General features: G+C 39.4%; 1 protein-coding gene across 1 annotated transcript in view; it reads right to left on the reverse strand.

The window, feature by feature from the left end:
• Positions 1–22,187, reverse strand: part of dnah7 (dynein, axonemal, heavy chain 7) — a 121,088-nt gene that overhangs the window by 55,937 nt on the left and 42,964 nt on the right. The window contains exons 21-32 of the mRNA XM_034110349.1: positions 21,586–21,784; positions 20,967–21,107; positions 19,358–19,570; positions 18,450–18,559; positions 17,500–17,668; positions 16,026–16,128; positions 15,007–15,134; positions 14,651–14,863; positions 11,741–11,839; positions 11,052–11,300; positions 8,302–8,451; positions 4,014–4,196 (exon numbers count right to left, since the gene is read on the reverse strand). Coding sequence (XP_033966240.1) covers positions 4,014–4,196; positions 8,302–8,451; positions 11,052–11,300; positions 11,741–11,839; positions 14,651–14,863; positions 15,007–15,134; positions 16,026–16,128; positions 17,500–17,668; positions 18,450–18,559; positions 19,358–19,570; positions 20,967–21,107; positions 21,586–21,784 — 1,957 coding nt within the window. The remainder of the gene's footprint in view (positions 1–4,013; positions 4,197–8,301; positions 8,452–11,051; positions 11,301–11,740; positions 11,840–14,650; positions 14,864–15,006; positions 15,135–16,025; positions 16,129–17,499; positions 17,669–18,449; positions 18,560–19,357; positions 19,571–20,966; positions 21,108–21,585; positions 21,785–22,187) is intronic.

Below are 22,187 nucleotides of genomic sequence, written 5' to 3' on the forward strand. Positions count from 1 at the left end.
CATTTGTATTGACGTTTCATCCCTCCCTCCCCATATCCTTTAACCCTTTCCTCCCTACATCCCTTTGACCCTTTATCCCCCCCTCCCCACATCTCTTCAACCCTTTAAATCTCCTTCCCTAGTTCCCCTTTCATCCCTTACTTGCTAGATCCCTTCATCCCTCCCTCTTTACATTCCTTCAACCCATTCATCTCTCCCTATCTACATCTCTTCGACACTTGATCCCTCCCTCCTTACATCTTTTCAACCATTCATTCATCCCTCCCAAACTAGATCTGTTCGACACTTTAACTCTCCATCCCTAGTTTGCTTAATCCACTCATCCCTTCCTTCATACATCCCTTTATTTCTTCCTCCCTAAATCTATTCATCCCTCACACCCGAATTCCCTTCGACCGTTCGTCCCTCCCTATTGACATCCCTTGACCCTTAATCCCTTCCTATCTACATCCCTTGAACCTTTTATCCTTCCTTCCTTACCTCCCTTCAACCATTCATCCCCCCTTGCAACATTCCTTGGCGATTCATCCCTCCCTATCCACATCCCTTTGACCATTCATCCCTCCCTCCCCACATTCCTTCATCCTTACATCCCTACATATCCATCCCTACATCCCTTCTACCCTTTATAACTCTTTCCCTACATTTGTATTGACGTTTCATCCCTCCCTCATCCTTTCCTCCCTACATCCCTTTGGCCCTTTATCCCTCCCTCCCTAAATCCCTTCATCCTCTCTCACCTTATCTCTTTCTATGGAATCTGTTTCATATTGTTGTGCCCTAGGTACAGTCTGGGGGCTTTATTCAAATTGGGCAGGAACACGTCTGAAATGGAGCCCCCAACCTGAGTTTCACCTTCAGTTCGACCTTCAGACAGACATCCCTGATCCGTTTTCCACTCTTCCCTTTACATCCATCAGTGCTCCACATTTGATACCTCCTTCAATGCAATCTTAAACTAACATGTTGCTGTGACATAGTCCTTGCTTGACATTGTAACATTTATAGAGTTCAACAAAATAGTTACACTATATTTTTTATACTGGTACATTCTGTAAATGAGGGTGTGCTAATACTATCTCCAATGAATTCCAGATGACTATATTACAACCTTTCATAAAGAGAAGCTTTTAATGAGATCCCGTAACACCATAGGAATAGCTTCAGGAAGGAGTAAGAACAAAGAATAAAGATGAGCGGAGATGGGATAAGATATAATGTATGAGCTGAAGCTGAAAGAGATGTGCAGATGTGACACAGGAGAAAAAAAAGAACAGAAGAAGAGTGAAGTTTTAAAATGAAGGGAGAGAAAAATAACTCTCATAGACAAAGTGAGAAGGAGATGGGAAAAAAAAGAAGGAAAAAAAAGTTTTTTGAAGAGTGCGCAAAAGGGATCCATCACTGTGATCAAAAATGTTTATGCCTCTGTATTCAGCATGATGAAAGGAACAGATGCAGGCTATAGAAAACAGACGTCTGTTTAGTAAGAAGGGTAGAGCAAAGGAGATTCGACGGTATCCTCTCAAGGCATCTATGTATAGCAATCACGAGCCTTTGTTGCTGCCTGACAACAAAGAACCATATAGAAAGAAGATTTACAAAAACAATCTTTTGTGAACTATGAAAGAGTGGATTGCCGTTTATTTCAAAAGGATTTAAAAAGGTGCGTCAACCCTGTGATCTCTTTGTTAGTAAAGATTTGAGTTCATTTATCAAAGTGTTGACTATTATAGAAGTTATGACCTCTTGGTAAATGTTATCATTGGCTATAAAAAGAAGTGGCTCGTGCTTAGAACACTTCTCACTTAATCAAAGACTTGTCCCAGTCAAATTAACTGTACTGCAAAAGGAACTAGACTATTACAAATCTGAGAAAACAGGGGAAATGATCAACTGAAACAAAGAAGACATATTTGCATGCTGCCTAGCTTAAAATAGATATGAAAGGAGGGGGAAGAAAAAGGTGTAGAAACAGGGAAAAGGGGGAGGAATGTATTATGTATTATGTTGGGGAAAATGAGGTGAACAGCTGGCAGATCATTTCAATAGCCTGTATTTTGGAGCTGCAAACATATTTGCTCGTACTGAGTACTGTATTTTTCATCATTTTTGCTGATGGAATTGACTGCTCTTCCTCCACAATATATATATTTCAGGTTATTTATTTCTGCCTGGCAAATACCTTTTAAATATATTATTAGTAGCCAGCAAGAAAGCTTTAACAGGAAAATCGAGACGGGTCAAAACGACTGCCTGGAAAGATGTTCTGATTTAAATTTGAAGAGACATACATTTTTGCTACTTCTATGAATTTAATGAATTTGTGCAATACTATGTTAATTTAGACAAGATGATTATTGATGTGTTACTGTATAAACTTTATCAATATAATGGTTTTTCATACCACTGCTACGCTGACGACACCCATTTAATCCTGTCCTTTCCCCGCTCAGAGACCCAGGTCGTCGCACGCATCTCTGCTTGTCTAGCTGACATCTCTCAGTGGATGTCTGCTCATCACCTCAAGCTCAACCTTGACAAAACTGAACTGCTTTTCCTTCCGGGAATGGATTGTCCCACTCTTGACCTGACAATCAACATCGGCACCTCTGTTGTTTCCCCGACTCAGACTGCAAGGAATCTGGGTGCGATCCTAGATAACAACCTGTCCTTCACTGCAAACATAGCTGCTACAACCCGCTGCTGCAGATACACGCTTTACAACATCAGGAGGATGCGTCCCCAGCTGACCCAGAAAGCGACGCAGGTTCTGGTCCAGGCAAAGGTGACCACTCGTTTATTATACAAATTGTTTTGTGTTGCATTTCAATGCTCCTTTAAAGTTTAAAGGATAAAAAAGAGGGGGAATGTAATTTCTCTCGGTCAGGACTTGAACTGCTACTAAAACACGCCAAACATGCTAAATCATATCAGAAGGCATCACCCAGATTTGCCAATCACCGGAGCCCGGCAAAAGGCAACAGCAGTTCAACAGTTTATCCCCGCTGTTTTTAAGAAGACCAAAAGAAATAACGGAAGCTTTTGGCATATGTTTTTCAATGACTATGCGCCCTTGAAACACTTTCTTATTATTTATTGTGTAATATTTTCAAGACATTCTTTTTAGTTTTACAGCTTGATGAAACCTTTTTGTTTGACATCAGCCATTATAGATAATATGGCCATCTGAGTGTGTGTGGTACTGTTTGTGATTTGTTTTTAACTTTGAAATACAGTTAATTATTCAAAATGTTAGAGTTCCTTATTTGTATACTGAAACTTGTACTACTGTTACAAAATAAATAACAACAAACCTGGAATTATGCATTTGGGACATTTTTCTGCTTTTTCTTGTTGTACCGAACCCGTACCGAACCGTGACCCCCAAACCGAGGTACGTACGGAACCGTGAATTCTGTGAACCGTTACACCCCTATTGTACGTGATTAAGTGGCGAGACAACTCTAAGCGAACTAACCAATCAACAGGCAGACAGGCAGTTTTGTGAAAAATAAAGCACTTTTTGAACATTAAAACATGTGAAAATGTTACAGTAGAGGCTCAAAATACAAATATAAACCTGAAAATGACCATAATAGGGCCCCTTTAATGAAGATTAAGCAAAGATTAAATGTGATAATACTGAGCAGAGGATATAAAGATAAATCCCACACATACTTTGTACAATTGTACCTTATGTGACAAAAATAAAAAAAGACAGCAACAGGGCATGACCACTGAGGTGAATACTGGAGAGTAGGTGTAATAAAGACAGGCATGAAGGGAAATAAAAGCCTTTGTGTAAATGGAAAGATAATGAGATGATAACCATTGCAGCAGAATATTACAGCAAGAAAACAGCAGTACACAATCAAAAATTGTTTTTCTAAATGAGAACAGTAAGTAATCCATCCTCCACCATATCTTTAGATTGGACAACATCACTGCTATAAAATGGAAAAGCATGATACTCTGTCATGCAAACCTTAATCAAAAGTAAAGGTGTTTCTCACCGTGGCAGGCGACGCCACCTCCAGGTCCATGGGCTCAAAGATGAGGCTCATTTGCTGTGACATCTGAATGATCTCGCCGCTCATCAGACACAGCTTCTTGTTGTCGTCGAGCACCGTGTTCATGTTCTCGATCCACACCGCATCCACCGGGCCGTCAAAGATAAGCCATTTTCTGTCTGGGCTCTGAGAGAAGCAAGAACAAAATAATTTCTTACACCTTGAAGGAACATTTATAGCACAATAACATGTGCTATTACATGCTCGACATAGCTGGCTTTATATGGGAAGACGTTTCAGGATTTATTCCATAAGCATACAACCCTGTAGAAATACTTTGCTACAAGTAAAAGTCTAGAATTCTAAATGTAGCTAAAGTCAATGTACAAGAGTCAAAGCATCAACATATTCTTAAAGTACCAAAACAAGTACGTTCTATGAAGAATGGAGATTTCCGGGTATATACTAATTATGTTATATAAATGTAGAGAATAAAAAGTATTGCCATATTTGCTTCAATAATGTAGTGGAGTAGAGGTTTAAAGCACCATAACATTGAAAACGGGAGCACTTTGACACTTGACTCATCAAGGGTTTGGAATAAAGTGTAGCTGGCTTTCCACAGCCTTTGGAGTTTAACAGATGGCAGAAGGCTCTAGCAGACAGACAGATGGACGGACCTTTAAACCCTGGGGAGGCTTTTCACTTCAAGTAAAAGACAGGCTGCATATACAGAAGGTTGGCCCCCGCAGTGGAAGAATATACAACATTTCTGAAGTACTCGTGGAGCTTCAAAGTGCAACAAATAACTTGTTTTTATATCCTTTAATAATATGCACACACTATATTCATTTATTGCACAAACACAAATCCCTGTGCAGACTTCCAAGGTCATGGAAGAACTCCTAAGCATTGTACTGAAAGAATGTCTACAAAAACGAATGAAATTAGCACCCAGACTGGCATATTGGATGTTGACAACAAGCGTCAGATCTCCAGTTAAATGGGCTGGCAGGAGCTGTGCTTTAAATTGATTTGTTGTAATACAAACCAATGGAAGATGCCTGTGTTGGGGCCATCTGGTGCTAGTGAGGGAAGAGAGTATACTGTAATGTAATGATCTGACAGAGCGTTGGCACTGGGGGAAAAACAAACGTCATTGTATGCGCGGTGAGTTTAACACACCGCGCTGCTGCTGATTCCAGATTAGTGCAGTAAAAATTAGGTTTAGTAAAATGTGATGCGAGGAAGAAAAAGGAACACTATCGCCCAGAGGAAAATTACTTTTTTCTAAACTGAATTAAAACAAGCCGCTTTCTCGTTTTCTATTTTCATTGCATCAGTGTGTACTGCCTCGGCCGTCACATCCAATCCCAATAGTCCTTATTCATTGACAAAAATAATGAGACATTTGTAAAATGACAACTACATATACGGAGCCAATTTTTTAAATGACATCTTCATTTGGAATCAATTTGAGAATAGAGCGAACAAATGATTTTCCATTATGACGTGCCTTCACTGCCATCATGCTTGCCCATGTGTGTCTGCTGTGTGTACATAAAAGTTATTAAAGATTTAAATTCAACAAGACAGCAGACTTTTTTATTTGTTTACCCTGTCGAGGAAGACTCTCTTTCTACCAGCCTGAAATGAATTGTAATGTCAGGCCTTCTGTATGATGATCCGACTTAAACTCTGAAGACTGAGTAGACGATAATGGATGTAATTACCTTCTTCTTATTGCACAGCTTTATGCAACATCCAACATGTGTTGCACCACATTCAAATGTATTACAACATGACTAACCCTTGTGCCACCCTTTAGTACAACAATGTCAACATCTTAAAACTGTTACGCATTTATATATTTATATAATTTTCCACATTTACTTTTTACCACTTGATCATAACTAACAAATACTAATTTATTTTTATAATGTTTTTGTACTTTGTGCCTCTACTGTACTGTTTACATGCTTTAATATGAAAACAGTGCTTTATGTCCATACTGCCTGTGCTACAGCACCTCTTTTCACCCCCTGTCTGAAACCAGAGCCCAGTCTGCATTCAGAGTTGGTACACGTTTATTTATAAAGCTTTGTTGAGTAAACTCCCGTATTATATCTGCTCTCTGATAACACAGAGAGTTGCAAGCAGCTATTGTCTGAGATCACAGGATGTAGTCTTGTTAGATGTGCCAAGAGTAAGGACTGTCTTCGGTAAGACAGCTTTTATGTGCGCAGCTCCACTTGCTTGGAACAATCTTCAGCAAGAATTGAAACTGAGCAATCTCATTCCTCTGCATGTTTTTAAAGCTAGGCTAAATGAAATGCTTGCTGATACAATGGGCACTTGTAAATGTCTATAACTATGTATCCTGTAAATATAATGTATAATGTCCTTTATTGTTTTATGTTTCATGTGGAATCTATATGCTGCAGGTCTCCCTTGAAAAATAGATCTATGATCTCAATGGGACCAATCTGGTTAAATAAAGGTTTGAAATGAAATTTACTATTTACTACTTTACAACTATTTTAGCATAGAAGTGTAGCAATATCCACACACATATAACACAGTAGGGACCATTTATAAATAGAATAGGTAGAGATACAATATGACAGCATTGGTCAATCCAAAACATTTATGAGCAGTAATGACAGTTTGGATCATGGTGTCACATTTGTAGCCTAAAATGTTCAGTCTATTGTTTTAGACCCAAATCATTTGTACGTTTGGGATACAGTATGTTAAGGTTGTTTTGTTCCTCTATTCATCATTCATTCTAACCCACTAACAGACACACATGTATTTAACATAATGATGATGCCTTTTCCAGTCAAAGTAATTGCTTTGTTCAAAAACATGTTTTGAGTTAATGACCCCATAATTGTCAGAGGAAATGTCAATATGTATATATATTGTGTTTGGAACATAGAGTTTGAGTAGCTGACACAGATCAGAATCTCCTGTATGATGTCAGAAGCCCAGTTTGACATATCAGAATACTAGAAGCTCACATCAAACTGTGACCCAGCTGTTCCTTAACGACAGCTGGAGGTGTGATAGACACTTCACTGCATGAGACAACATCTTTAGATAATGTTTGCGTCCCCCCTACAGCTGAACTTCTCTTACTGAGACAAATTCTGCCACGTTTGAGGGAATACTGTATCTGTCATTGTCATTTTTAGATGAAAAATACGTCAACATATAGTTAATTGTTATGTTTAATCCTATTTTAGACAATAATCTGGAGTTCCGGCAACATGTAACATCAACAACACATGTACTACTAACAAAGAAGAGAATGCACAACATGGCTTATTACTTAGCTCAATAACAAAATGATGTGTTAAGTTATTTTGTACCCCTTTTTTTGAGATTTTCTAGCCCAAAGCAGCACCTTTTAATTCACCCAAGGCAAACGAGCAGTCCATATTGTTTAGCTAAAGTGTTGTGCATGAGCTAAATACCAGCTCTCAGAGGAGCTCTGTGTGTTTTGTTGGCAGCCTGTATAAACAGAGAGCCGTTTCCCTGGCATAGACCAGGAGAAATGAAATCCCTCATCAAGGACTTCTGTACGGGCACGCCTGGCTGAGGGGCCCACATGTAAGGGCCTTCACCTGCAAATGATTAGGCAAAAAGACTTGTACCAACCTGGAAGAGTCCCACAATGTCTCTGAACATATTGCCAAACTGTTGTTGTTGTTGTTGTTGTAGCTGACCGGGAACCTACAAGCGACTCAGCATAGTGTGAATGACTACCAAACAAACTCGCTTTTTGTGCTAACCACAGCATGAACAGCGGTGGGACGCAAAACCATTTGTAGTTGTGCATTATGGTAATTCCATATGCCATGGATTCTTGAAAAACCCCAAAACATGAGCAGATTAAACAACATTGTAAACATTTTCTGGATTTGGGCACAAAATCATAGTTTCAGTCAAGGTAAACATTTAAGCTATTATTGAGGAAATAAATGGTATTAAGTACATGGAAAGCCATGGCATCCAAATGGGAGATGTACCATCGGTTGGTTATTTGTCTCTATATCAGTGTTTGTGAAATATCATGCAAATATGTAAATTTGACCACATTGTGCGATTATACTGGATTTGGAGGGCTCTGTATACAAAAGAGGAACAGGTGGTGTAACCCTGCACGGATCCAGGATGATGACATGTTCATCTTCATGAGGGTCTGCAGGAGCATGTAGATACATCTGCATGCTCCTGCATTAGTGAGACAATACTTTGTGTGTTTGACTCTGAGGAGCCATTTTACCTGGGAGGAAGCAAAGGATTTGTAGCTGACGGCGAGGATGCCGTCGGACCACTCGTGAGAGATGGGGTCGAAGTTGCCGTACAGCTGGCCCATGGTGATGGATTTGGGATTGATAACAGTGATCTGCACCTGGTTCTCATCCATCAAACCCTGGTTTAACAGCAACATACATACAAAACAGAAATACAGATTAGGCCAATACATCGTGTATCAACTCAAGAACAAAGGACAGAAAGGCCAACAGTATATTCTTACATATTCTATTTTTAAATTAAAAGAAATTAAGAGATTTAATATCCGAGATTAAAGTCACACATTTACAAGCAATGAACCTTTCAAGGACACATTGCCAAAGAAACCTTTAATTAAATGAATCTATAAGACCCTTAATTGCCTGCCACTGAACGCTGTTGAGTAGTTCAGTGTTTCTTTTATGTGATATTTGTAAGCTGTTTTTTTACGTCGAGTAGTTTGTTCAATGTCTGTTTTTATGTTTTTATTTTTGAAACATTACGGTGCTGTCTTGGCTAGGACCCCTTTTCGCAAGAGTTTCTGAATCTCAAAAGAAATACTCCTGGTTTAATGGAGGTTTAAAAAGTAATAATTAAAAATAATCTGGACTTTGGAGAGACATTGCTGTGAATTGGGCGTATTAGGAAGAAAACAACAACTGATTTTAGATAAGATATGAACCATCTCATCAGAAACTACAACGCAATGGATAGAGGAGGTGGGATACACATGACAAACACAAAATATTCCCACTATTTTTTGTATTGACTTTTCTCTTATAGCTCTGTCGATGATAATAAGTGAGTTGCTTCTGTTACATTTACTGCTTACACCTTGGTTTCCTTCTCAGAATATTATCCCCTCACGCTACAATAGCCCTTATACATAGTGTACACATAAACAAACAGGAGAAAATACACATGACAATTATTTACTTCACACACAAAGAAGAAGCAAAAGACAGGCCATGCATTTCACCAACTGTCTCCACCAGGATCCACAAACTGTTTAGAAGCTGTCTGACAAGACTTCTGCTAACTGAGGAACAAAAGCAAAAAGGCAACAAACGGCTTGCAAGACAATATGTCACATTGAGTTAGAAACTATGAGAAAAACAAGCAGCCGAATAAAAGAACAACAAACCAGGAGAGAAAGGGGAAGTGGAGGGGGGGTTAGACATGATCAGTGGATGCGCAGCAACAGCGCTGACAATGATAGATGTGGCATTCCCAGGCGCTCCATCAGCGGGCCTTCATCTGTCTCAGTGGTGGGATGCCTCTCAGCCCCCTCAGCCTCTCAGCCATGTAAATACAACAAGCCAGTTCTGCTCCTCTCCCTGAGATCGATAACTACTAAACAAAGACTACAGCGCTGACAAATTGGATGGATGTGTTTACTGGTGTAGCTCAGATAAGCCTTGGATATTGAATGTATCACATATTTTTACTTGACGTTGAAAGTTTCTATCATCATTTTGTTTTACTGATCGAGCAAGATCGTGTCCCAAGGACTTTGGAAACACCGTTTAAACTTGTGATAAAATACAATTAAAGAATGCTCGGTTAACCATTTGAAAATATTGCTTTTTGTCCAAAATATTTTGACAAATTGACCAGGTTAATACCTGACAGGAACATAATGAATACGATGGACCTCAAGGACAACTACAGGAAATGCAACCAGGAGAATAAATGGGTTTAAAGAAGCTATTGATCAACAATTAGTACGTAAGGAGTCATGAATTATAGCAGGCTGATAAACAACTTGCGGCCACTTTTCTCCACTCGTGCTCGTGCTGACATGATCCTAAATAATAATTCCCAATTTCTTAGCAGTTAGTAAATCCAGCTTTTATTCTCTTAATAATTTTTTTCAACTGGTTATAATTGAAGTGGTAACATTGCTATGTTACAACCTGGCTGCTTGTTTTTGTGTCTACAGTAAGTGGCTATTGAGGACAGTGATATCATTCCAGGATTGAAGGAGAGGGCCGAAGCCAGAAGCTGCAACACGTGAGCAATGTGTTGCTGTGCGTATTCAATGCATGTCCACCATAAGTGCTTGTTTGTTGCCACTAAGTGGCTCAAATTGTTATTAAAAAGTCTGACAGCATTATGGAAAGAAAGCTAGACATAAATCATTTAAATGTTTTTTTTTATTTTGTTATTCGAGTTTGTGTGTTATCGTGTCTGACCAAGTCTCGCTCTTGTTCTGAAATCACACGAGAAGTGACTTATTGTCAGAAGACAAGGGTGGAAACCTAAGTGACAGTTGGCCTAGCTTAGTGTTGACCTACAGATGTTCAATGTACCAGCAGTACATGTAGCTGATTCTGGCAATGTGAAAGAGGCCTTTTCACAACATTTCAGAAAGATACTTTTTCTTGAAGGAAACGGTTCGACACAATACCAGGTAGTCCAGATCATGCAAAAGATACATATAATGTATTTATTTCTCTTTAGCTTCCTTTCCATAATGTTGTCATACACTTATAATAGCAATCTAAGCCAGTGAGTTACAAAAAAAATATATTTTAGTGGAAGTACATATAAAGAATACAATTGCGTGAAGCATCATGTTGAAGCCGGTTTCCCATGCAGTAGTTTGGAGCATTCTAGCTCTATGCTGAACCAATTATTTTTAATGTATTCCCTCCACTGGTGCCTTAAACACTAAAAAGTAAAAAAAATAGGTTCCAGTTTAAACACCAAGAGTACCCTTTAAACACGACATCCTACCTTTTCATAGATATCGTAAAGGGCTGCTGCCAGCACACGATAGGCGCAGGTCTTTCCTCCGAAGGGCTCGCCCACCACCATGAAGCCGTGCCTCACTATCATCATCTCAAAGATCTGCAGGATTTTCTCAGCAAAGAACTCTGTGACTTGCAGGTTCATGCGCTGGCAGTTTTCCTCGATGGCCTCTATCAGTACCTGGTAGTCTCGTGTTGGAAGCTGGACCCCCGGGAAGAGGTCAGATGTGATACCCTGAGGCGGAAAGGGAGTAAGGGAGGAATCTCGGAATGAAATGAGGAAAGTCATACAATGGAAATGGCAAATTCGTCTGTTACATTAGTTATCATGATAAAGAGGTGTTGAGTACATGTATTGCATTATGTCCGATACTCTAAATATTGCAATTTTTTCAAATGAAAGGTTAGTGTTTTTAAATCAATACCGTATAACAAAACGTAATATTGCAATACAGAACTGTAGTGATATTTTCTTACATCCCTAAAGTGTGGGGTAAGGACACATTCAGAAACTCATTCTCTCACACACAGACTACAGTGAACTCTTCTGAGCCAAACAGACATTGTCCTTGTCCTTGTGGCTGCGAATGAACTGAGTGGAATGAACTGGGGCTGACATCACTCGATGTGTATCGCTCCAATAATCTGGACAGGAGGAGCTCCACTGTGTCACACCTCAAACAGCTTCAGATCATGGGACAGGAACTTGGGCAGATTGACATCAATAATGGATCTCAGCAGCAGGGTGTCTTCATTCTCTTCGGGATAAGTGAGCTACAGTGCCAAAAAACCAAGAAGAACAGAAGAAGAGGAGAAGAATGAGATGTAATGAGAAGCAGTTGAATGGTGGAGCTTTATGAAGGAGTGTCACTGAAAAAGTATTTGTGAGCAACATTACAATCATCACTGTTTTTTTATTTATTTCACCTTTATTTCACCAGGTCTCATTGAGATTGAAAATGTCTCCTTTTCAAGAGAGTCCTGGCCAGTTTGAATGTAACTTAGTACATTTACTCAGGTACTGTTCTTAAGTATACTTTTGAGCTACTAAAGGGGCCCTATTATGCTCATTTTCAGATGTCATAATTGTATGTAGTGTCTCTACTGGGACGTGTCTCCATGCTTTAATGTTCAAAAAGCTCTTCAATTTTCTCATACTGCCTGTGCTGCAGCACCTCTTTTCACCCTCTGTCTGAAACCAGAGCCCTGTCTGCTCTGATTGGTTAACTTGCTGGATCTGTTGTGATTACCACAAACTGTTCTGTCTGCTGCCGTCTGGCAGGCGGTACCGCAGCATCGGGACTAAAAACCACCAGACTCAGGGACAGTTTCATCCCACATAAGACTGTTAAACACCTGTTGAAACATCCATAACATTCATCTGGCTGCTACTTAGAAATTATTTATCTAATATATCATATTCCAATAACTTGCATTTAGACTCTTATTGCAATATTTCACTATTTTTCTTTTTGTATTTATTATTTACTTGCACTATTTTTTTCTGTTTTTCTGTGTTATTGTGTTGCACTGTTGGAGGAGCATGTGACCTAAGATTTTCATTGTCATAACTACACTGTAGCTATGTTCGTATGACTAATAAAAGCCTTGAATCTTAAACCTTGATTGGTCAACTGGTTAGAGGTGTCCCGCCCCTATCACGTACAGTCGGTTGTATCGCTAGCCAATAGAAGAGCAAGTGTAACATAGTGATGTCACTATGTTACGGATGTAACAGTATGGGAGAGAAACTCCTTCTAGAGGGAACTTGGGGATTTTTCCTTTGCAGACCATTTACATGCACAGTTGCACACATACCTATACAACACACTAAGGGAAAGAAAACGCATGCTATGGCCTCTTTAAATGAGAATGTTAAGACATGAGGGATCAGAGTTTTATCCATCACTGCCAATCAAAACCAATTGATGTAAAGAAGCTACATCAGCAAACAGGGGTGAAAAAAGTCTGTTTCCCAAAGCAACATTTAAAAAGGCAACATGCTTATAGTCTTAAAAAAGTTTGTCTACTTCATATAGCACTGGGTTGAAATAAATGATTTGCATGCATCAGGTCACCACAGTATAGTATAAATATATACGCCATGTGTATATGATGCAGGGGCTTTGTGATCAATTCCTCTACGAAAGACAGCTATTTGTTCGTCTCTCACATCATTGCACTCTGCAAAACAGTTTGTCATGTTGTGTTTGGAATATAAGGAGTCTAATTCCTGAGATTCCTCACTGTGTCTGAAAGAGAACTACTGCAGAGAGTAACATCAATAAAATATCCAATGTGCACAGAATCCGAAGAGTATATCAAATAATTACCAAAATGTAACCCAACTCTAGCGCAAATAGACTTCTTCTGCATTAGAGGTGGAAACACATCTATTTTAAAGACGAGGAGAGACATCTAGCTTTGTGTATATTTGCATTTTAACTTGCTCAGCACTATCATCAACATAAATCAGGGACTGTTTTTACATTTGTCTTCTAGTTAGATGATCAAAGATTGCTCTACTTGGTGTAAAATGTGCTTACCAAAAAATAAGCAACCATTAAATCATCTTAAAAAAGGTTGAAAATAAGCATATGGGACAATTTATGCACTTATACACTAATGAACAAAATGCAGATTTGATATGTTTATAGAAATATCTTTATTTTATTTTAATTTATTTGACCTTTTATTGGCAATGTTCCTTAAAGGTGGGGTAGGTACTTTTGGAGAAACCATCTCGAGTGCGATATAATTTGAAAATACACAACCGGAAAAAATCTGCCACTTCCGTACAGAGCCCCTCCTCCAACACACACGAACGCGCACATGACCAATGAGGGCACGAGATAAGTTTGTGCACAGATGGAAGGCTGACAGGCAGGTAGGCCATCCAGTTACTTTAGCCGGCCCGGCTAAAATGATTGGTCGTGCTTTTTACAGTACCACGGCTTCCACAGATGACATTTTTTATGGATTTTTTGTCAAAGCACTTCAGATATTCATTGCTTTCGGGATGTTAAGAGCATTCCATGGAATATAACAAAAAGTGTATCTCGAGCCGGTTTCTCAAACTTACCTACCCCACCTTTAACTACATATGCTAATTGTAGTGGCCGATTATGAATAATACACTTAGCCTACACAAATAATTTGAGTATTGACTCGTGGAAATGTAAGCAATTCAAATACCTTCCATCGTTTCATTCAAAGTGCTTCATTCGATATTTCAATTGATCAGTTGGCGGCCCACAACGGACTTACAACTTTTGGATGGCATTTAAATAAATGAACACAAACCAAACCAACAGGCGTGTGGATGTGTGCAGTCAAAAACTTTAAAACTTCTCTTACACTAATATAAATATCTTTATACTATTTGATTTATTGTTTTATTTTTTCATTGCATTCTTACTTTAGCTTCTTATGTTAGTTTAAATATTTGTATTGTATTTTGGAAATTTGTATTTTATATTCTAAAATATAGCAGCTGTAATGAAACACCATTTCCCCTGGGAAAAATAAAGTATCTTGATTCTGATGAAAATGCTGTCATATTAAAAAAGTTCAGTGTGGCGATACCTTGAGGTTTCCAGCAGCAGTGAGCACAGACTTGACGGCCCTCATCCCGTAGTCGTAGTGATGCTGCATGGACAGCTGCTCCGAACAGAGGCGATATGTAGCCACGATTTTCACCGACAGGGGCCGCGCGGTCACAAAGCCACACGAGTACAGCACGATCTCTGCGATCATTGCGTAGTCTGGTACCATCATGGCCACGGTCCTGAACAGAGCCTGGAGTCAAGAAAGAAAACATTTTTCTTTTTTATGATTTATTTTAGCCATTTTTATGTAAGAGACACTTGAGTGACTGATGGTTTAAATACCCTACGGTCAATATGTTTGACATGTATGGGCAGGGATGTCTGAGGCTGTACCTTGAGATTGTCCGGTAGCTCAGAGCGTCCAGCGTATCCGGGGTTCATGGTGATGAACACGGCGCAGGAGGGGTTCAGCCTCAGCTCGCTCCCTTCAAACTGCAGTATCTCAGCGTGGGAAGTAATTCCTGGACACATAGATACAGTATGTTTTTCATCGTCCTTTGTGCCTTTTGACTCTTATGAAGATAGTTGAACCCACTTAGTTTTGACCGCACTTGGCTAAAAAGTCACTGCCACCTCGCAGTCTCGATATTCTACGAAATCTGAGAAAGAGTTTGAGAAACTGTTGTATGTAAACTAAGCTTACCTTGATGATGATTTGTAGATTGGGTCAGAATTAGATTCTCTCTGACGACAAACACAGATACACACTGTAGTAATATTATTTAGTGACATCCGGTGCAGGGGTGCTGCTTTGGCTGTGTTTGTGTTCATCCTCAGTAATTAGACATAGTGAGGTTCATGAGTTTAAGAGTCCTCCGTCTTTTGTGATTTGTTCTTGTTTTAAGCCGAACCCATCAGGCCCTTTGTTTTTTGTGTATCAGAGAACTGTTGTTTTCTACCCTTTTAGTTCATATATCTTTATTATACCACTAACATCTGGTCTTGTGTTGCTCCTGCCTACAGTAGCTGGGGCGTAACTCCCTCTATAAACATTCTGTCCAGGAACAAACTCCAGGTATAAAAACAACTGTAATAAAAAGGTGTCAGCGGCAGTCAAGCAAGAGAAAACCTAATAGCATTTTCAAACTTCTGTATTGGGCCAAAGAAAATCTATATCCCCTTTTGGCTCTTGCATCTTAGGACACAAGACTTTCGTTGCCCGCAGCACACACACTGTAGGACACACTGCTGTGCTGCGTTCAACAAAGCTGTGCTTGAAGTTTTGCCGGCCAGCATGTACAAATTGCCTTGGCTGCTTTTTGCAGCTCTTTGTTGTCTAAAAACTGTTTTGCATTTTACTGGTGATTCTAGGATACTGCAGGCTTTAGGATGTAAAATAAAACAGCACAAACCTCTCTGAATGGTGAGAATCTGTTGAGCCACCACAGACAGCACCTCCAAGTCGATGCGGTTAAACTCATCAAAGCAGGCCCATGCCCCGCAGGACAAAAGGCCCTGGACACACACACACACACACACACACACACACACACACACACACACACACACACACACACACACACACACACACACACACACACACACACACACACACACACACACACACACACACACACACACACACACACACACACACACACACACACACACACACACACACACACACACACAGCAGGTGGGAGGACATTTCAGCATGGCATAAGCATATTTTCTGCCAGTGTGGCCGCCCACATTCAAAACATACACAAAACTATAATCACATTACAATGATCAACTACATTAGTACGCTTTTTCTTTTTTAGAAAGGACAGATCTGAATATCCTACAGTTATTACAACAGGAAGTTGTGAAAAGGGCAATGTACATTAGTAACTGCTTATATATATTTTGCCTAATAAAAGGGGAACAGAATTGCACTACAATGATGCATTATATTTGTAAGGACAGGTTGTATTGGTGTCTAGACACTGACACTTAAGTGTCTGTGTGCCATTCTGGTACATTTCTGGAAATATGAATGGAAGGGAAATGAAGTCACTGTCTGTGTCACTTACTGTGGTGGATGGTTGGGTAAAAGAAATCAAAGAGGCAGCTGTTCATCTCCAGTGTAAAACAACAATTCAACTTCAAGTTTTTTAAATGAGTTAAAAACCCACTTTCTCATGTATTTTATACATCACCATGTGTCCCCTCTGTGGAAAGAGATTCCCTCTCTTTTTGTCCTGATCCATTTCTATAAAAATGTCTATAAAAACCTGTCTGATCAGATTTTGGCCACTTTATGATGTCATAACGATTTTTTGGCTTGTGTAACTATTAGCCAATCACCAACCAAGGTAACCCCCCCCCCCACCTTATCACCTGAATCTCCTCCTAGAGCACCATTGTGTTCTTTTAACCAAATATCTCTCAGAGGGGCGTGGGGAGGGGCTCCTTATTTTCATCTAAAGTAACAGACAGAGAATCAGCACTTTGGAAATAGGGCTGAAACAGAGGGGATTATGGGTAATGCTGCAATGATCTGTTTGGTATTTAGAGCCAAACACTTCAGAGACATCTTTTGTATATATCTGAAAAAAATATATGTAATGTAAAATAAAGTATAGTTACAGAACCAGGGGATAGGGGTAAGATTTCCATAAAAACTCATAGATCCAGGACGTAAGTGGTATGTTTACGGGAAACACCTCAGAAGTTTATACAATTATTTATTTTATAATCTCCCAGATTCTCAAATCATATATTTGCACAACAACATCTAGTGTGTGTCAGAGAATAAAGCCAGAGTAAAATAAAGGAAGAATATGTAATGCTAACCATCATCCAACTGGTGATGTTAACTTATGCTGAGGAAACTGTTCTCACCTTGAAGAACTTTCCCAAAGCGATGTAGTCCAGTCCGTCGGAGCAGTTGAAGACCACACATTGCTTAGCCACAGCTTTGGCCAAATCTTTGGTCGTCTCTGTTTTTCCTGTGCCAGCCGGGCCCTCGGGGGCCCCTCCCAAATAGAGACTTAGGGCCCCAAACAAAGTGCTGTGGTAGGGGGAACAAACAGGAGAAAGCTTGTAAAACACCTTAAGCGCTTTTAGTGATAAATGAAACAAGATATTCCTCATCAAATGATAATGTGTATTTTTTTTATCCATCAAATCTAAATCAAATGTTCTATCCGTCAAAATAACTTGCTGACAAACCACTTGGTAAATGTTAATGTTACTTCAGGCAAGCTGTCAGACTACCAAAATCAAATGTTTCTATGTAAAGTCATTTTTTGCACTTAATAAAGTTAGATTTATGGATGAACTGATGATTGTTGTAAAGGATTTGGAAACGTCTGCTATTTGACATAATGTTTGCTGATGTGAAAAAGAAGCATGAAAAAAATTCATGACATTTTTTTTTTAAACAACTAAATTGTAATATTAATCTAAAGTGCAATTTCCTAATTATTTTTGGAGACTGTGTCAGCCAAGTTCTAGCTGTAATCTTTAAAAAAACTGCAAACTGCCATAGAGGCTAGCTGAAGAACATTGTGTACAAAGAAACATGTTTGATCCATTTAAATGAACTCCCAGATGCTCAGCAAGAAAAACTAAATATTGTCGCTGAAACTGACAAGAAAATGAATTTAGAATCCAAATAGGGCTACGAAGAGACAGAATGACAAGAGTTTGATTTATAATGTAGGGATATCCGGCATGTAAGTATTTCCAACCTGGGGTTTGTAGAGTCATCAGACAGTGTTTGATCTGCAAACACCTACGCGTTATAAAAAAAATGAAACCAGTGAACTGTTGATGGGAAGTTTCTTTACCGGTAGCAGCGGTCAGTAAGGGGGGTGATGACCAGGCGTGGAGTGTTCCCCAGGTATTCATAACCATAAGGCAAACCGGCATTGATCATCTTAGTCTGAAGCTGGTTCTCCTGCAAGGGGTGTGACACAGAGTTTACGAGGAGTAATACAGTAGTATGTATTATTAGTTTTAATAGAGTGGTGCAAGAATGAGTGCTACATTTAGAAATGAGTTAGCAATTTAGCAAGTCATTGGTTTTTGGAATGAGTTTTTGGTTAGATGCTTGAAATAAGGTCTGTGGTTGACACAAGCTTACAATATGTTGTTCTGCGAGATCAAATATGTCAGTAAAATACCCACTCTGAAAGGTTTAGGTGTCTTAAAACTGCAGTGGGTAACAAGTCTAAATGAGACTACTTAAAGGAGCCCTATTGTGCTCATTTTCAGGTTCATATTTGTATTACGTTCCTCTACTGTGACATATCTCCATGCTTTATTTTTCTCCTACTGTCTGTGCTGCAGCACCTCTTTTCACCCTCTGTCTGAAACCAGAGCCCAGTCTGCTCTGATTGGTTAGCTAGCCGGCTCTGTTGTGATTGGGCAACCTCTTAGAGAAGTCCCGACCCTCAGCCTATCAAGTACAATGTTTTGGAGCACTAGCTCCAAAACAGTTTGCGTTTGACTTGTGACGATTGCATTTGCGCTTTTACTATTATAAAGTGATGTAAACATGTGCAGATTATCCTGCTGAGGTAAGTATGTAAGTATGATAAGTGTGTGTTTGCCACAGACCTTGTTTCTGCTATATTCCCAAATACAAAATCCAATTGCTTTTAGTCGAGGGAATCCTTGAAATGTAAACTTCCAGGTGGGCCTACGACAAAACGTCATCCCTGCACCACTCTGTAATGACTCCTCCTTTACATACCACCCAGTAGTAGCGCAGTTGGCTAAGCCACTCAAAGTCATTCTCGTCTTTTATTCCCTTTTGCACAAGTGTAGCGAGCACATCCCGGCCGTGCACGTCCAGCACGACGAGGGCTCCGAGGGTCACCCGGTTCTGCTTGGATAGCTTTCCGCGTACGAGTGAGACGATGTCGTCAATCTGTTTGTTGTTCTGCTCCAGGTAGGCATCTAAGGCCTGAGGAGGGGGGGGGGAGAGGCGTGATTAAATAGAAGGCAGAGCATGATGGAGAGGAAGCTATCAAGACTCCATCTATAAACTAAAGGTCACGAGTTTGATCCACTGCTATGTCTATCACTGTCAAGATGTTCATGAGGACAACACCACCCTGTTCTTTCTTTTGTAAGTGCATTGCTGGCAGGGTATAATCCTGTGTCTTGGAGGATATCATAAGAAAAATATATCCTGTTACAACTGTATAATACTGTATAAATAAGACGTGTCAGCTGATGAGATACAGGCTCTCTTATTTGATATGACACTTTTAAAAGAGTTTGAAATCCTCATTCAGATCACCTGTTTGAATATCTATCTCAGTCTGCATGTTTAACGTCGAGCCACAAGGTTATAATGACCGTGAATAAGACATTTATTGAAAGGTAATTTCTCATGTATCACTTTGTTGACTTCATCTTGAGAACAAGTGATGGATCAACTAAGTGCTTTCACTCAAATACTGTATTTGAGTGCAGTTTTGAGGAGCTTGAGTGTTTCCTCTCAATGATATGATATGTCTACACCACAGAGGGAAATATTCTTCTTTTAACTCCACTACGCAAGTGTTTACGTTAGTACCTTTACAGATTTAGATTCTTATACAAAATATAAATCAATTGATACATGATTTAATACTTATTAAACTAGCCAGCAATATGTAGACGTGATGCAAATGTGCTCCACCTTTACCATTTGCAATAGTAAATGAATAATGCATCAATAATTATAATTCAGTAAGTAAGAAATATTATATTTCTGAAATTGATCCTGCATAATGAATAATGTTTTTTTTGGTAATACCTGTGTGCTTTTATTTAAGTTACAACATGAACGCATGCTTTATACATTTCTACTGTGTAGTATCTTCCACACTGTAAATGTTTTGTTTAGGCAGATTCTCGTGCTACTTTACAGTATGTAGCCATGGTTACAACAACTTTGATACAGATATGTGACTTCCAAGCATTCGGTAGATTATGCCTTTCAGATACTACAGTAGTGGTTGCCATGGTTACACCTTTGATCCAGACATCATGGAACTTCAGAGCATTGTAAATGTAGGGAAACATGCTGCTCTGCTTCCTTTCTAACAGAGTTAGGCATGTGGGACAGATCTGTCTGTTAAACAAAAAAAATGTCCGTTGGACGATAAAACATTGTTTTCTCATGATAGGAACAACTCTAAACTACATTTTTAAATAGTACAGGTCAAGGACGGGCAATTTTTCAATCCAGATAGTTACAATAGTCTTTCCGTTCTTTCGGTATTGCGTCAAAAACAGCATGAACAGTTAGAATGAAAGATCTTAGGCATTATATCTTAAGTACCACACAATGGAAAAGAAAAGTTGATCACCTTTGGTCCTGAATGAATGGCTTCATTAATATCCTTGGTCCAGTAGACCTGTGAGACGCAGAGCACGGTCTGGCCCGGCCACGCTCGCACCCAGTTGATCCTCAAATCTTTGGGGTACGCCTCGATCGCCTCCCCGACTACCTACAACGACCACAAGAGGGACAGAGGCTTTCACTAGATGTGAGGGATTATGTGGGGAGAAGCCTTGGAAGCACAGGCTCAATATTGGTGTCAAACATTGACTTCACATTTGACAGACTCAAGCTCCTTCCAAATTCGTATCTCGCCTGCATGAATTTAGGTTCTCAATACATCTTAGGCCGTCAAGAAGAATCAAGAAAATTGCATCACAGAAAATATGTCATGGTTCTGAAAATAGGCCAATCAGTATTAGCTAAATAGCATCCCAACATTGATGCATCATAATGTTATTTTAACTGTATATATATTAAATACATATATACATATATATATATATATATATATATGTCTGGCCCTTGATGTGTTTTTTTTAGTGTGGCAGTTTGACACAGCAGCTCTTGTGAATATAAATCTCATTTGAATACCACCATATGTTTGTGTATTTAAGTGAAGCTGACACCAAAAAGGACAAACACACCTTGTGCAGGGAGGCCATCATGCCATTCTCCAGTTGCAGGAGCCACTTCTCCACCTGGCCCCTGGTTTTGGAGGTGGAGATGACGTCCAGCAGCTCTACCGTTTCCCCCTCACTGCTCTTCATGTGGGTGATGTCCAGCGCTTTGGTGAACACCACGCTAGCAATGCCTTCAAAGCACTTCTTCAGATGGGGCTGCACTCTGGAGGAGAGGAAGGCAAGAGCATCTAATTACTTCCATATCGTGTTATATCCAAGTGATATTTTACACTGGCCCTCGGCATTTAGAGATTGTATGCACTTTCACATTTATATATATATATATATATATATATAGCAATGTGATTCATTGGGATAAACCCCTTGAGATGCACCATCTCGTTTTCAAGGGGGTCCCGACAATAGCAACAACTTACAGACATACATAAACAAAAAGACAAAATGCAAAACATGACACACAAGACAAACCACATACAGTCTGTTAAGTGAAATTCAAGCAATGCATACAATCATTACAATTTGAGACAGTCGAGCAAATCAGTTTCATCAATATCAGTTTCATTAATAACAAGTGCAGACCAGTTGAAAGTGAGATAACAATGCAT

The sequence above is a fragment of the Pseudochaenichthys georgianus genome, chromosome 21, assembly GCF_902827115.2.
Source record: "Pseudochaenichthys georgianus chromosome 21, fPseGeo1.2, whole genome shotgun sequence".
NCBI classification, from domain to species: domain Eukaryota; kingdom Metazoa; phylum Chordata; class Actinopteri; order Perciformes; family Channichthyidae; genus Pseudochaenichthys; species Pseudochaenichthys georgianus.